The sequence below is a fragment of the Dryobates pubescens genome, chromosome 11 (genome assembly GCF_014839835.1).
Source record: "Dryobates pubescens isolate bDryPub1 chromosome 11, bDryPub1.pri, whole genome shotgun sequence".
In the NCBI taxonomy this organism is placed as follows: Eukaryota; Metazoa; Chordata; class Aves; order Piciformes; family Picidae; genus Dryobates; species Dryobates pubescens.
In genome coordinates this window covers 29370462-29386039 of record NC_071622.1, presented here as the reverse complement: position 1 = coordinate 29386039, position 15578 = coordinate 29370462, and the positions used below count along the sequence as shown (strand labels likewise).

At 42.5% G+C, this 15578-nt stretch overlaps 1 protein-coding gene across 1 annotated transcript; it reads left to right on the top strand.

Moving 5' to 3' along the window:
- Nucleotides 1-2056: 2056 nt before the first annotated feature.
- USP1 (ubiquitin specific peptidase 1) lies at nt 2057-15199 on the top strand. Its single transcript, XM_009909995.2, has 9 exons — nt 2057-2171; nt 2435-2673; nt 3785-3908; nt 4259-4366; nt 4827-4987; nt 5449-6167; nt 7228-7398; nt 8633-8834; nt 13563-15199. The coding sequence occupies exons 2-9, from the start codon at nt 2504-2506 to the stop codon at nt 14290-14292; spliced, it is 2385 nt and encodes a 794-aa protein (XP_009908297.2). The 5' UTR covers nt 2057-2171; nt 2435-2503; the 3' UTR covers nt 14293-15199.
- Nucleotides 15200-15578: the final 379 nt, after the last annotated feature.

Here is a 15578-nt window from a genome sequence, read left to right as displayed (position 1 = left end):
TTTTCAGTGGAGTCATAGATGCCATTGCAACAAACAACTGTGGTCTAGGTCAACAAGCTTTTCTTTTAATGTAATTGGTAAGAGAAGTGCTTAAAAAGTGTGACAGCCACATAGTTCCTTAGTTCTCAAGATAGATTTCTAATCTTTTGGGACAGTATTAAATTATATGGCATCACAGTATATATAAACTTCAAGCAGCCAATTCATGATTCATAAGGAATATTTACTACAGCAATGCCTCTGTCATATTTCTCCCATCTCACGCTGTCCAAGTCCTGCCAAAAGAGAGCTGTGAAGAATGTAAGACCTTATATGGAGTAAAGAGCAACTTTCAGAGCCAGATGGATCTGTGAAATACAGGCACCATCATATATGTAAAAACGAGATCTCGTAATTCACAAATGAAGCCACAAAGGCTTTATTGAAGCCTTTCATCATAAACTGAAGGATTGTGTGTTCTGCAGATGTTCCCATTGGTGCATGATTGGCATTATTTATTAAAGTGCACTTCTCTTTAGGTTAAGCACAGAGAGCATCTAGTGATGGGGCCAGAGGGGCCTGAAATTTACTTTGATACATTTCCAGAGGTGTATTTTACCACCTGTTAGGTTGACCATCAAAGATTTTTTTCTTTAAAACAAAACCATATCATTAGCCTGGCCAATGTCTTAAGTGCAGAAAGGGGTCTTTCTGAACTGGGAACATATAGGTACCACGTGTGTGACAGAGAACAAGCATATTTACTCTCAACCATCCTCAGACTGTGACTCAGGTATTGTTTATATAAAAGCTTTCCGTTGACCTTGTACTGCAAACCTTCTCCTTAGAGGCCAGTTTAAGAGCAGAACAGAGTCATCTACAGTACTTTCCCACATGCCATCTTTTTTGAGTCTACTGATCCATATACCAGGGTATTTTGCAGACTTAACAGGCTCAACTAAAATTGATTTATTGCATCCTCCATAGCTGTGCTGGTAAAGCCTTTTAGCTTGGATCTCACAGGAGTTACGAGTGCAAAAAAAACCCCCACCAACAACGGGAAAAAAAAAAGGGGGCGGGAAGCTCGCGATACAAATTTCTGTATTTAGAGCATGGGGTGGAACCTTAAACTTATCAACGCATATGTATTTTGGGCAGACTCTGGATGGCCGGGGAGCACCGGGAAGCTCTGAAAGCCTTAATGACCACCTCCCCTTCCCCCTCCCCGCCAGAGCGAGCCACGTCCCTCCCGCTACGACGCACAGCCGGGCTTTCGAGGGACAGCCACAAACCCGCTCCCAACACCCGCCTACAGCCTTTGGTGGCGAACGGGCGGCGCCAACGCTGGCGAGGGCCGCGCGGCTGCGGCCTGAAGGACGGCGCGGCTCCGCCTCCGGCCTCGTACCGCGTAACAGTCCCGCTCGCCGCTCGCTTCACATCGTCAGGCACCCAGCTGTGGCTGGCTGGCTGGGCCCGGCGAAGCGAGACGAGAGCATGCCAGGCTAGGCCAGTCCAGGTCCTCCGAGCCAGCGGGAGGTAACGACAAAGACAGGAGAACCGACGACCGCCGCCTCCGCACCCCACCCCAGCTTCAGCCTCAGCTCCGCCCAAGCGGCGCTTCCATGGCCCGCGCGCCTGTCACTGTGATTGGCGGAGGGGGGGAGGGGCGGGGCTAGATATGGACCAATCCAGCCCCGTCGGACCAATCCACCGCCGCCGGAGGGGGTGTTTCGGCGGAATGGTTCAGCCCAGTCACCTCCCCTCCCCCGCCCTCGCAGACCGAGCCCTTTGGCCGGGCCGTTAGCGGCGCCCGCGCGCGCACAGGCAGGACCCTTCGGGCTGTCTCTGGCGTTTGCCTGATAGAAGCGGGCGAAATGCGCGGCGCCAGCGCTGGCGGTGGGCCCGTGCTGGAGGTGTTACTCGGGCACCCTAAGCTGATGGAAGAGATATTGCCGTCGGTCACCATGGCCCTAGGGTTCTGGCGGGCAGCGGCGAGGGCTTCCGCTACGGCGTTTGCGTGGGGCGACCGCGAGCGCCTGGGCGCGAGAAGGGGTGAGGGTGCGGGTCCTGGCGGCGCGGAAAACGCGCCAAGTTTCCCGTGGTGGGGAGAGCGGTGCCGGGGCGCCCCGCGGTCTCCATAGCAACCGGCGGGTGGCGGCAGCGGCGGTCCTGCTCCGTGACAACATGTAGCGGTGAGGAGAGGTAGCCCTGCCGCCGCCGCCATCTGTTCCCCAGGGCTCCGGGCCCGCTCCCGGGGGCCGGGCCGGGCGGGTGAGCGAGCGAGCGGCCTCCTGGACGGGCGGGTGGCGCGGGATAGCGGGAGGGTCCGACGGTAATGCTGAGGAGGGGAGGTGGCCGACAGAGGTCCGGGCGGGGGGCTGCGGGGCATCACTCAGCTTCAGCGCCCGTTGCTGTTTCCCGCAAAGTAAATGGCGACTCGCGTGTGTGTGTGCAGGTGTGAGCGCCGAACGCAGCTTTCCGGCTGGGCTGGCCGCCTCCCCCGCTCCCTTGCCCGTCTGAAAAGATGCCCGGGGTCTTGCCGAGTGACAGCACCGGGCCTGCCAGAGGGAGCCCCTCGAAAAAGAACAGGCTTTCGTTGAAGCTCTTCCAAAAAAAAGAGGCAAAAAGAGCGCTGGATTTCACAGAGTCCCAGGAAAATGAACAAAAGAGTTCAGAATTCAGAGGCTCTGAGATGTACGTAAGAGTTTCGCACTGAGTAAGCCTTTCAGATCGCATTGTGAAAATAGTCCCGTAGCTGAACAGGAGTTGCGTTTGATGCAATGAATAAACAGTGCTGCTCCAGCCACTCACGCATGCTGCCTATTATTGCATAAATGTGCTTGGACGTGTACTAAACCCCCCTTAAGCCAAGTTAATCAAACTGAGCTAGCCAGTATAGCGAACTTCTATAACTATTTTGCTTTTAAAGTAAACAAGTTTGCCGTATTGGGGATTGTTTGTTTGCTTGGCTGGTTGGCATAAACTTGGTATTAGCTTGAAGAAGTCTCCTTATTTGAAATTAGTGTAATGTAGTTATGCTTGAAACTATATTAAAACATAGGGGGTTGCAAAACGAATTGTAATAAAAATACTTCCCCCCCCCCCCCCATTTCTGCTGCAAGTTAATGGATTTTGCTACTTACTGTTGTTCATAGAATGTTTCAAGTCCTGAACAAAGTTTTGAACTTATTTCATTGCAGCTGAGGAAATCTAAATAGGAAACATTGCTTAATCATGGTCAGTTTCAAATGTGTTGAAAACTAAATCTTGGTTTGTTGTGTCAGTACATTATAGGTCACTTGTGTGTAATGTGCCAGGTTCAGCGGTTCCTTTTTTCCCCTCTGGTTTTATCCTTCTGATTTGCATCCAGAAATGAAGTGATGTGAATCTGGAGCAAGGGGACAGTAATAGAAAATATATGCTAGGCATGTTTCTCTTAGTATTGCCTTAGGAATGAACAAAGAACATGAAAAAGTATCTTAAAGATAAGATTTTGCTTGCTTAAATCAATCTCTTGAGATATTTTTCTGTAAAATATGAACTGGCACAAACAGCAAATTTTTCTGCTTCTTGTAAAATTTTGTGTTGCTGAAGAGAAGTGTTAGAGTTGAGCAGTCTGTGAGTGCCCAGAGCAGCCACATAAACAACTTAGAAACACTTTAATGTGGTTTTGGTTTTATGTATATTGGTCTTTAACTCTATAAGCTTGCTCCGAGACGGCGGCTGGCCATGAGAGAGATGTGTGTGCGTGTCAGAAGAGGCAGTAAGCACTGCCTCTTACATTCTGTTTTTTCCTGTTGAATAGTGATCAGGTTGTTCCTGCAGCACAGCCTCCTGCGCTTATCAGCTGTGAAAAAAAAGACAACATGCTGCCTTTTGTGGGCTTGAATAATCTGGGCAACACCTGTTACCTTAACAGCATCCTTCAGGTAAGATGGTGGTGTTCAGGGGGCTGGAAAAGAAGCTTTTCTTTCGCTTAAGCACAAGTGCATGAGATTTACAGTTTGATATGACATGGGTGTCTAGATGTACTATGTAGGGAGTCTTGTCACAGTGCAGGGAGAAAAGATGATACTGCAGGTGGACTGTAGGTTGCCTGGATTGGGTAATTTTTCAGTTTGCACACTCTGGGCACCGCCCTGCTATGAATAATCCAGTGTCCTCACATGCTGTGCAGCAGCCTTGGGAGATGCAAAGCTGGTTTGATCTTAAATGTGAATTTGTGTATGGCGTAACTTCTTACTTTACCAATTCTCTTGTTTTCAACTGTTGCTTTCAGGTATTATATTTTTGTCCTGGCTTTAAAACTGGAGTGAAACACTTATATAATATCATTTCAAAGAAGAAAGAATCATTGAAGGATGAAGGAGAGCAGAAAGCAGAAAAGGTAACCTATCTCACAACACCTTCCTTTATTTCTAATTGTGTCAGTGAGGAGTGCAAAGAAAACTCTGATTTCTTCTGTTTGTACAAAGTTTGCTGCTGCTTCAGGTAAAGATACATTTGAGTTGGTTTCAACTTGAGTGTTCGGTGTTTGTCAACTTGCAAGCACAAGTTTTAACAGAAGAAAAGAAGAAATCTCATGCTTCTGAGATTAAAGTAATTATGCTGTAATACTTTGAGTGGAAGGGAATTGAAGTTTGAGCAAAGCTGGTTTTTTTGAAGTAATGGCAGTTTAGCTTTTACAATTGTTTCCTACTGCCAGAAGAGTGATAAATTGTCTGAAACTCCCCTGCTTCCCAAAGCTGACAAACAAAATTTCTGTCAAATTAAACGAGGGCAGGAGTCAAAAAGTTTCATTTGTTACAGGTCAAGCTGCTAGTGTTCTTATTCTTTTTATATTGCAGGGAAACTGTAAAGAAGATCCACTGGCAAGTTATGAGCTAATCTGCAGTTTGCACTCCTTGATTCTTTCTGTTGAGCAGCTTCAAGCCAGCTTTCTCTTAAATCCAGAGAAATATACGGATGAACTTGCGACTCAGCCACGAAGGCTTCTAAATACCCTTAGGTACAAATCATCTTAAACATCATTAGAATTTGCCCCTGAAGTTTTGAGGTCATTCTACAGCATTAGAGACTGGCAGGAGGTAGATGGTCTTAAATTTGGGGTGTCACAGGAGGGAGGTTTTTGGTGTTGTTACTGATGATAACATACATTTTGAAAGTAAATTTTCATTTTCCAAGAGTATAATTTAAACCCACCTCTGGATTCGGAACAGTTCTTTAGCCCTGAGTATGTTAAGTGTTTGCATTGACCTGAAGACCAGTTGCAGTTGAACTTGCGTTCAAATGCATAAGGCTGTAGCTGCCTTCCCACAGCTGCCTGTGAGAGTGAGGATTTCTCTCTAAGCCTGGAGAGGATCCTTGCTTACTTTTACATTTTGAACTCCCCAGTTTAACTCTCAAATCACATTAGCTAGGTAGCAAAGAATAATTAATTTTCATTTCTCTGCTCATTTATTTTACTAGAGAGCTCAACCCTATGTATGAAGGCTACTTGCAGCATGATGCCCAGGAAGTTCTGCAGTGTATCCTGGGTAACATTCAAGAAACATGTCAGCTACTGAAAAAGGAAGAATTAAACAAACTGCCTGTGGAAGAACCTGCACCTAAACTGGAGGAGAAACTTCATCAAGGTAGTGAGAGCAATGGAACTGGCAGCCCTGCTGTGGAAGAGGAGAATGTACCAAGTAACCACGCTGGAGAGACAACTGAAGACAAGTTGCTTAAGGGAAATGGGAAAAGAAAGAGTGATACAGAAGGTGGCAATGCAAAGAAAAAATCCAAAGTATCAAAAGAGCAAATTGCAGCAGAAGAAAATCAAAGACAAACCAGGTCAAAGAGGAAAGCAACAGGAGAAAAGCTGGAAAGTCAAACCGATGCCATTGCCAAGTGTGCCAGTGAAAGCGAGAGCGCCAAGCCGACGCAGAAGAAGTCTCGACTTAGGTTAAACTGGTTAAAATCTTCATGCAAGCAGCCTAGTATCCTCTCTAAATTTTATAGCCTAGGGAAGTTAACTACAAACTTGGGATCCAAAGACCCAGGGAAAGAATATGATGACTGTGAGCTTGAGGAGTCGTCTGTGAAGTGTGAAAATGGTCACAATAGTAAAGAAGAATATCATGAACCAGTGTCTCCTGTGGAAAGCCATAATGGAAAAGGAACTGAAAAAGAACCAAAAAAGGAAGGTTAGTGAACAACTGTATGGGCTTAAAATTGGTATGGTTGAGAAACTACTATGTGTGGCAAGTCAGCTTTCAGGCTGAGTACCCAGAGCTTTCTAAACACAAATTTCAGGAAGTGCTAAATGTTTTATGAAAGAGAATTTATTTTTATACACGTTTGTAATGTTTTGTTGTGTTTTGGTTGTTTATAACTTGTTTCGCTTACCTTTTAAGAGGCATTTCTCCTAACATGATGTAATCATTGTACAATATAAACCCCAAAAGGCAAAATATTACCAGATTTGTATTATAACTAATTTTTGCCATCCATAGAAATAGACTCAAGATGTAAAGGCAGGTTACTGTCAGAAGCAAACAGAATCAGTTCCCATTCGCTATGGTTTTGTGTCCTAAATCTTTAGAAACATTCTCTCCTCCCTGTTTCTAGACCTTCCATCTTTCCAGCCTTCCCAAGAACCAGGAAGGATAGTGGGTGTATTATAGATGCTAATTTGCTGGCAGGAAGGAATTTTGCTCCTGTCAATGAAACAAGTTGCCTGTTGTGGGAAGGGCCTTGCTGTGAATTCACTGCTTACTAATTTGGAACTTTCTGATCCACCCACTGATTTTTGTAACAGTTTGAAGGAATGCAGAGTCTTCAGCAGACGATTCAAACTGGCCAATGAGTTTAGAAAGTGTTGGGAGGAGAGGACTGAAAATAAATAGAAACCAGGTAAAATCACAGGTGTGCTCCTTGAGGAGGCTGATGGTCCATACTAAGAAGGCAGTGCATTGATGGCAGACAGATTTTCCAGAATGACAGCCAAACTTCAAAGTATAAAACAAGAACCTACTCTTAAAACCGAAACTGAAGTCTGAGGGCCAAGAGAAAGGGGCTCCTTGAGTAGTTAAGAGTAGATGGTAACTACAAAAACTGCGTGGGATAAGCAGCAATTCATTTTAATTCCTTTAAAAGGCCACATTTGTCACACAGTGATTTTTGTTTTCCAAGGATAAGCAGGTTCTGAAGTGTCTTTTGAATAAAATGCATCCTGATAAGTAGTCTGGCATATTCTTTCTCCAGGTACAGAGCTGGCTGTTTTTGAGCTAGTGGAAAAACTGTTCCAGGGCCAGTTGGTGCTGAGAACAAGATGCTTGGAGTGTGAGTGTTTTACTGAGAGGAGAGAAGATTTTCAGGACATCAGTGTTCCAGTGCAAGAAGATGAGCTTTCTAAAACTGAAGAGAGTTCTGAAAGTAAGTAATTGCCAGAAAGGGTTGTGATGTTTCTGCTTCAGCCAGCCATCAGGAAGGGCAATGCCATAGTTATCAGGGAGCACTGCTCCCATTTGTGCTGGTTAAAATTAGAGGCTTATTATCTCTTGTCCTGATTAACTTTAGACTTTGGAAACAGTACTGATAATGTAGGCAGATACAGACAGTATTAGAAGTGTTTCAGATCTTAACACATAGCATGGACTGTGCACAGTCCTCCTCTTATGTATGTGCCTTCCTGCTTTTACAGTAGGTATTTTCTCCTTGGTTTGGGTCTTCCTGTTCTTCCTGGATAAGAAATTCTGCCTTTTCTTCCTTTTATAATAAATACCTGCATTTTCCCCCTCAAAAAGAAAAGAACTGAGAAACCAGCTCTTTTTTGTTAATTCACTGTAACAGATTTTCTTTTTTCAGTATATTAGACTGCCCTTACCTTAACAGCATTTGCTTTATAGTTGTAACTGTTAGTTTTCTGGTATCTTTCACCAATTTTAGGGATCTATACTTAGTTTTTAGCTGTTTTCAAAAGTACACAGGGCAACACCACCTGTTGAAATTCAAGGAAATGTAGTTCCCATGGACTTTGGAGCAGCTTTTACTATTTTTGCCCTTCTCCATTTTGCTGAAGGGCGGGCTTCAGAGCAAAGTGTGTGTGGTGTTCTTGTGGGAAATGCTACCAACAGTGCCAGGTGATCTTGTCATCAGCAGTGTGAAGCTGTTAGGGGAGGCAATGCTGAAAGTGAAAAAACTTTCTGGTTGTTTTGGAGGTGTGCCTCGTGGAGGCATATTTGGTCTCAAATATGTACACCTGAGGCAGCAGAATTTGTACATGGGACATAAAGAGAAACTTTGGGAAAACCATAGATTTTAAGTAATAATATTTTCATTACTTTCTGAAACAATTCAGAGACTTGAGTATGTTTTCATAGAATCATACAATGGTTTGGGTTGGACCTTAAAGATCATCTAGTTCCAGCCCCCTGCTAGGGTGGCTCAAGGCCCCACCCAAACCTGGCTTTGAACACTTCCAGGCTTGAAGCCTCTACAGCTTCTTTTGGCAACCTGTACCAGTGTCTTGCCACCCTCAGGGGGAAGAATTTAAGAGATAGTTAGTGTTGAGAATAAGACATGTTCAGAAACTAAAGTTTTCTGGTGGGGATGCACTGGAAATGTAAATATTAACACATCTGTGAATGTAACGATTCTCTTTTTACAGTTTCTCCAGAGCCAAAAACAGAAACGAAGACTCTCAAATGGGCCATTTCACAGTTTGCATCAGTGGAAAGGATTGTGGGAGAGGATAAATATTTCTGTGAGAACTGCCATCATTACACAGAAGCAGAACGCAGCCTTTTATTCGATAAAATGCCTGAAGTGATAACAATTCACTTGAAGTGCTTTGCTGCTAGTGGCTTAGAGTGAGTATGCAGAATCACTATATTATAAAACCACTGTCCTGTTGGGAAGGAAACCTTGCCAGAATAGATGAAAATCCTTTCTAACATTCCCCCTAAACCCCCCTGAGATTTCTAGATTAAAATTAAGTTAAACCAGGGTGACACAGCCCCTGATTTCAGAAAAGGCTTTTAATAGTTAGAAGTACTGGCAGGTAATTAGCTCTCTGAAGAAGTCTTGTGGAAGTGCATTCTCCCCAAAACTTGTTTTATGTATATTCTTTCAACAGCCTGATGCTTCTTAAAACTTCCTTTACTTAAAACTTTCCTGTGTGAGTTGAGAGGCAGGTGTAAGTATTTCAGCAGAACAAGTAATGAGAACAAAACTGAGTTTTATGGCCACATCTAGGACTTTGGTCTCTAAGTGCATGCAAGTACTAAAATGCAGGGAACAGACCAGCAGATAAACATTTTAAAGATCTAACAGTACAGAAATCCTTTAAAATAGAAAAATATCAGTGTCACTGATGTTTAACTGCTGAGCAACCAGTTTGATGCTGTATGAATCCTTATTTTTTGAAAGAGATTATTCTTATGGGAATGTTCTTTACCTGTTATCATACTAAGGAATTCAGAGATTTCCTTGGGGGAGGGAGGAACAATGAACCCAGCCAAAAGCCCCTTGTCCCTACAGTACTGTGCACAGGTAAAATAATGCCATGACACTATGCAGTAAATGCTCTTCTCCACTGAACTTCAAATAATGAAAAATTATAGAAGGCTTCATCAGAAAAAAAACTAATCTTGAATGATAAAACATTACCTCAGATCCTCGAGAGGATGATTACACCATGAATTGGTTTGAGAGTGACAGGATGATTTTGGTCCCATTTGCAGACTTGGTCTGTATTGACAGCTTTCCCTGATACTCAAATATAACTTTTGCTGCCTGCAATTAAATTTGTCTCATGCAGCAGAGGAAGATAAATCTGTTTGTTTCAAGACCCCCTGTTGGTATCTGTTCCGGGATTTTATCACCTGGTGGCTAAGGCACAGTTCGGAGCCGCTTTGCTATGTGCAGCAAGTTACTGAGGCACAAATTAGTCTGGCCTTTTCTCCTTGTGGTTTGCATTTCCCTGTTGGTTTGTTTAGAGCTTCAGAGCTACCTTGCCAGCAGGAAGTCCAACACATGAAGTCTTTGTGTCACTGACAGTATTGTAAAACTTGATGTGTGTAGGACCTTCAGTGCTGTACAGATACAAAATGTGAGTTGACAGATGAGGACAGCCTATAAGAAGTGCTGATAACTCTGGTCAGTATAAATCAGATTGTAAAATAACTATTGCCAAGGACTGGGTTAAGATCCTTTTACAGGTAGTTTGGTAAGGTCTTAAAACTATAATTTTCATTCTCAGAGCAAGGGCTGCTCCTGCTTTTGGTATTTATTTTTTTAGGACTATCTAGGTTTCTGACTAAGTATAAATCATAGAATGGCTTAGGTTGGAAGGGACCTTAAGAGATCATCTACTCCAACGTCTAATGTCTGCTAATGTCTCTTCATACAAGTCTAGGATCATAACATACAAAATTGTCTTTTTGTTGTTCCACATAATACTGACTGTCACAAGGCAGAGAAAAAGCTGCACATTTTCTGTTGAGTGGCCCTTGATGTGAAAAGGGATCCTGGTATGATCACAACCTGTTCAAAAAGTACAACCCAAGATGCCCACCTGAAAGGGAACCTGAATATTATCTTCAGTTTGCTCCTACCCTTTCTGCTTTTTGTTTCCCTGAGAAGGATAGTTGCAGGTTAACCAGCCATCTCCTGAAACGCTTACCTCTTCTGTCCTGGCAATCTTCAGGTCCTTGCTCCAAAATAACTTGGACCTGTGTCCAGGTCTGACTGAATCCAGTCTCTTGTGGTGTTCTCATGTGTCCTCTGAGTTGTGTTATGCATTTTCTGCCAAGTGCTAGCAGCCAGAGATCAAGAAGTAAGAGTGGAAAAATCAGATGTAGAACTGGAGTCTGATGACGCTGAAGCTGCTTAGGAGATGGTTTCCCAGTTTTTGGCTTTGTCATTTTTATCTTGGACAAAGCCATGTCATTTGTGAACACCTTGACTTGGGACAGAGCTGCAAATCAAGTGGGGAAGAGCCAAGGTGGAGAGAGCAGAGCACTGGCTCCCTCCATGGTATCCAGAGTCGCTCTTAGTGTGGTTTTTGAGCAGTGGACTTTGATGGAGCTTCTCCCAGCTGGCTTAGGTAAACTTTTGTAATATTTAGTGGAAATGTAAACTCTGGTCAGAGACAGCACTGATTTGCCTGAAAAGTAGAAACAGACTGTTTTGTTGGCCTTAAATTAAGAACCTTCACACAACTTCTCTCCCATAAAAATTTGAACTCTTGCTTGCTTCTCAGATACGCTCTACTGAGTTTTCTGAGGACTGAGTTGTAAATAAATGAAGAGAAACGAAGCAGAGGGGAACAGTACTGTAAATATTTGCAGCCAGTAGAGATTTGTTTCATTTTTTCTGGATGCTGGCTTGCAAAGTGTTTTGAGCTTATTTAAATAAAACAGCCGGTGTGAAAATCTACTTCCCTGGGGATGAGTAATTCTCTTTGGCAAGCGTGTTTGTGAGGGGGGGGTAAGAAAAAATGCCAGGCTACGTGTGCTCAGACTGGGAAGCTATTAAGAAGAAATGGTAACATCTAATTAAGCCTTTTCACTGTGTAAATGTAACAATTGGTGAGAAAACTTAAGATTTTTGTCTGAGAGCAGTCAATTCTCAGGTTTGGGGGTTTTTTTAAAGGCTTATTTTAAGTTTTGTTACAGTCAGCGTTTGCTGTTTGGTGACAGCAGTGCTTGTGCCACTGGAAATCTTTTATCTGGAGTATTTTACATCCTTCTGTGTTCAGAGCATTGCAGTGAAATAGCTGAAGGCTTTAAGGGTCTGTAAATAACTTGAGGTATTAATTCAGTACAGTGTGTAAAGTTCCACTAATTTATGGCCTCAAAAGACGCAGTTGCAGAGCTGGAGTTTGTTGTGTATGAAGTACTGTGCATCAGTCAGAGGAGACAGAGTACTTGGCTTGCAATTTTTCTGTCTTCAGATTCTTATCATTAAGAAGAACAAAAAGCTAATAGGAAAAGATTTCCTCTCTTATTTCCTCCTCTCCAAATCTTTCTGATGCTGGATCTCATTCAGAAGAAAGGTAGAGCCTGTTTTTTAATGTTTCATGTGAATATGGTTGTCACCGTGTGCTTGAGTGGAACTGGTTTTCTGATCTCAAGTATCAGCAAGCAGTTTCTTGACTCTCCTCTGAATATCTCTATTTCTGGCTACACATAATAGAGATTTTCAGAAGATGTAAAAATTCTATTATTTATGACTATTTGCTCTTTGTGTTTCTTTTGCTGTAGTCAAATGTGTATGGTAAGCTTAGGCCTAAAATGAGATTTCATTTAATTAGAGTTGAGTGACTGAGGACATCTGTGTGTGTGCAAATGTATTGATGTTTCTAAGGGTTTATGGCTGTGAGCAAAATGTTGAGCACAGCAGAATGAAAACAAAAGCAAAACTCTGTTACTTCAGTTATGCTTACAGTTTCCCTGGATTAAAAATAGTTATTCTTTCTGATGATGAAATGCAAGTAGAAGAATAGTAGTTAGCACTTAGAAATTAAGTTTTATAGGGTTTGTCTAGATACCCCAATATTTTGTTTCCCTAAGAGTTAAGCAAGACTGAATCATCACTGAAATCTATTAGGACATCATAACATACTGTTAAATAAAGGGCTTAATTAAAGTGGGCTGATGCAATAGGGAAATGATGTAAGATCATCGAAGGAAGCTAATACACAATAATGTGAAACTCCCACCACTTCTTTTTTTCCCAAACTCTTTAAGAAGAGTCTTACTGTAAAGACCCAAACTGTTCTCATTGTACAACTGTGCACTGTGAACAAACTGTTAAATATTGACAGAATACCAGATGCTTTTCCAAAGTAAACTGGCTAGATAATAGTTTTAAAAGCCTTTCGAAGAGGGCAGTTAATGAAGAATACTAAGTAATAAGGAGGTGCTAGTAACTTACTCATCCTTAGATAAGCATTGCATGCACTGGCTGTACACTGCAGTGCACTGAAGTGGCCTGAGGAAAATGACTCAGTTTTTCTGAGTGACATTAAAGGTGCTTCCTTGGAAGTAAGAGAGACTTACAGATTCACTGATTGCATTGGGTTGGAAGGGGCCCACAAAGGTCATCTTATTCAACCCCCCTGCAGTCAGCAGGGACACCTCCAACTAGATCAGGTTGCATTTATTTAGTAAAATGACTGTTTCAAGGGCTTGGGAAGAAACCCCAACACCCTGCTTACTTCAGCCTTGGGTGTTGAAGAGGGTTGGTTTTTATTCTTGTTTTTTTTTTTTTTTAAACTTGCAAAGAAGTTCAAAAGGGAACTGAAGAATTTGGTTAATCACTGCTTAGTACTTTGAAAGAAAGGGAATCTCTTAACTAGTTAACATAGATAGCTACTAGGCTGTGAGGTTTAATTGTTCTATACACTGATAAAAACGTCCTTACTGAGCAGGGGGTGCCTGGGGCAGGAGTTGCTCCTGAGAAGTTGACAAGTGGGAATTTCTCACATTCATATCACCGATGTCTGGTAGAAGAAAAAATGTATGGGCCACTTAAAGAGGGATTTATTGTGAGCTGTTGTGGCAAGAGGTCTTAACTTTCTCTTTCTTCTGAAGGTTTGATTGCTATGGTGGACTGTCCAAGATAAACACTCCCTTACTGACACCCCTCAAACTGTCACTAGGAGAGTGGAGCACAAAGCCAACCAACGACACCTACGGCTTGTTCGCAGTGGTCATGCACAGTGGCATTACAATTAGCAGTGGACACTACACAGCTTCTGTCAAAATTACAGATCTCAACAGCCTAGAGTTAGACAAGGGAAACTTCATCACCGACCAAATGTACGATGTGATTAAACCAGAACCCCTGAATGAGGAGGAGGCAAGAACTGTGGCTGAAGACTACGACGATGGTGAAGTCTCCTTTCGCGTAAATGGAAACACGCAGCCGGGTAAAGTTCTGAACAAAAAGAACATGGAAGCTGTTGGACTCCTTGGGGGGCAAAAGAGCAAGCCTGACTGTGACCTCTATAACAAACCAGCTAACCCTGAGAAGTTCCTGAATGTAGTTCCCGAAAGCAGGAATCCTGAGTCTAGCAGTAGTAATGGGAGTGCAGGCAGCAGCACAGAACACGGCCAGCAAAACGGCGTTGCTTCCAGTGGACTCGAAAACAAAGCTCTATATGTGCTGCAGAGCCTGAAAGAGTATGAAGGGAAGTGGCTGCTCTTTGATGATTCTGAAGTGAAGGTTACAGAAGAAAAGGACTTTCTGAATTCTCTTTCTCCGACATCGTCATCTACATCAACTCCTTACCTACTGTTTTATAAGAAAATTGTAGAGTGAGACTATACTTGGAACTGTAAATATTCAGGATTTGCATACACCTCTTGGTCTGATTTGCATCAAAACTACCTGGAAGAAATGGCTGTTTTGTTTTTGAAGCTACTGGATCACAATGTTCCTGGTCTTTCTTTTTTTGGTTGGTTGGTTGGTGTAAGTGGCTCAACTTGAATTAACAAAGCCTGACATAGAACTTAACTCGCATAATAACTTCTATGCTGCAGAAATAGTGCTATGACCTTTTAGAAATGCCCATTTGTATAGATCCTAAGTGATGCCTACAGTACACAGTAGTGGTTTTAACACAACTCTAGGTCTCAAACATGCCTCTCCTGTATTATTAGCTCTTTTTTTTTTTCTTTTTTAAATAAAAGTTATTTGTATTCATATCCCAGAGTAAATGTATATTAACTAGCAGAGTTCATCAGATGTTGTGTATTTTTGTAACTTGGGAAGTTACTACTTCATATTTAGTCTTTGGGTAAGTGACGTGGTTTATTCTCCTTCTCCACTTCTATTCTGCTTGGTGCAACTCAAAGCACAAGTTAAAAAAAGAAAAAAAAATAAAGGGTCTTGTAACCTTGTTTAGTGTGTTGGAAGGAACTGAACTTAATAGAAATGTTTGTTCTAATTTGCATCTTGCTGCATAGGTGTTCAATGAGCAAAGTGTAAATAGGTGTGATTAATACTTGGAAAGGGGGGAGTGTGTAGTGTAATTAAAATAATTTTGTACTTTTAAAGAGTAAAGCCCTCTAATATGCATATCTGTTTGGGTGAGTTTGGAACTTAGTGATGACTTAACAGCTAATTTGTACTCAGAGCTCACTGAAGTGTGGGAAAACAAAGGCACTTGGCTTTGATGCTTTGTTACAAATGTATATATGAAATAAAAAACAACCAATATGATATGCATCTGAGATGACCAGATCAGACTCTTGTGTTTGGAGAGGGGAACGTGGTTGGGCACCATTACAGAAAGGTTGGGAAACTACCTCAGAGAACTGGAAGACTTAGAAGTGCTTTGAAAAATAACATTCTCCATTCTTTAACTGATTCTTGTACAGCAGAGCCTGAGTGAAAGGCACTTGATGACTAGAGGTAAGGGTCAGAGGGAAAGGGAAATGTGAAAACAAGCAAAATGTTTGGCGCTAATCACTAGAAGTTAAAATCCCAAGTCATCTGTTAGATGCTAAACTAGTAAAGTGAATCCTATAAACTGCAGGAATTTAACAACTGAAAAGTAAGCCACAAGATATTTGCTGCCATGGGATGGATGGAATGAGATGGAG

Excerpts from the sequence above, each read along its gene's own strand:
- USP1 (XM_009909995.2), top strand. The coding sequence starts at position 2,504 with ATGCCCGGGGTCTTGCCGAGTGACAGCACCGGGCCTGCCAGAGGGAGC. Across the intron at positions 7,399-8,632 it reads AACTGAAGAGAGTTCTGAAA|TTTCTCCAGAGCCAAAAACA; the intron begins GTAAGTAATTGC and ends CTCTTTTTACAG. Across the intron at positions 8,835-13,562 it reads TTTGCTGCTAGTGGCTTAGA|GTTTGATTGCTATGGTGGAC; the intron begins GTGAGTATGCAG and ends TTTCTTCTGAAG.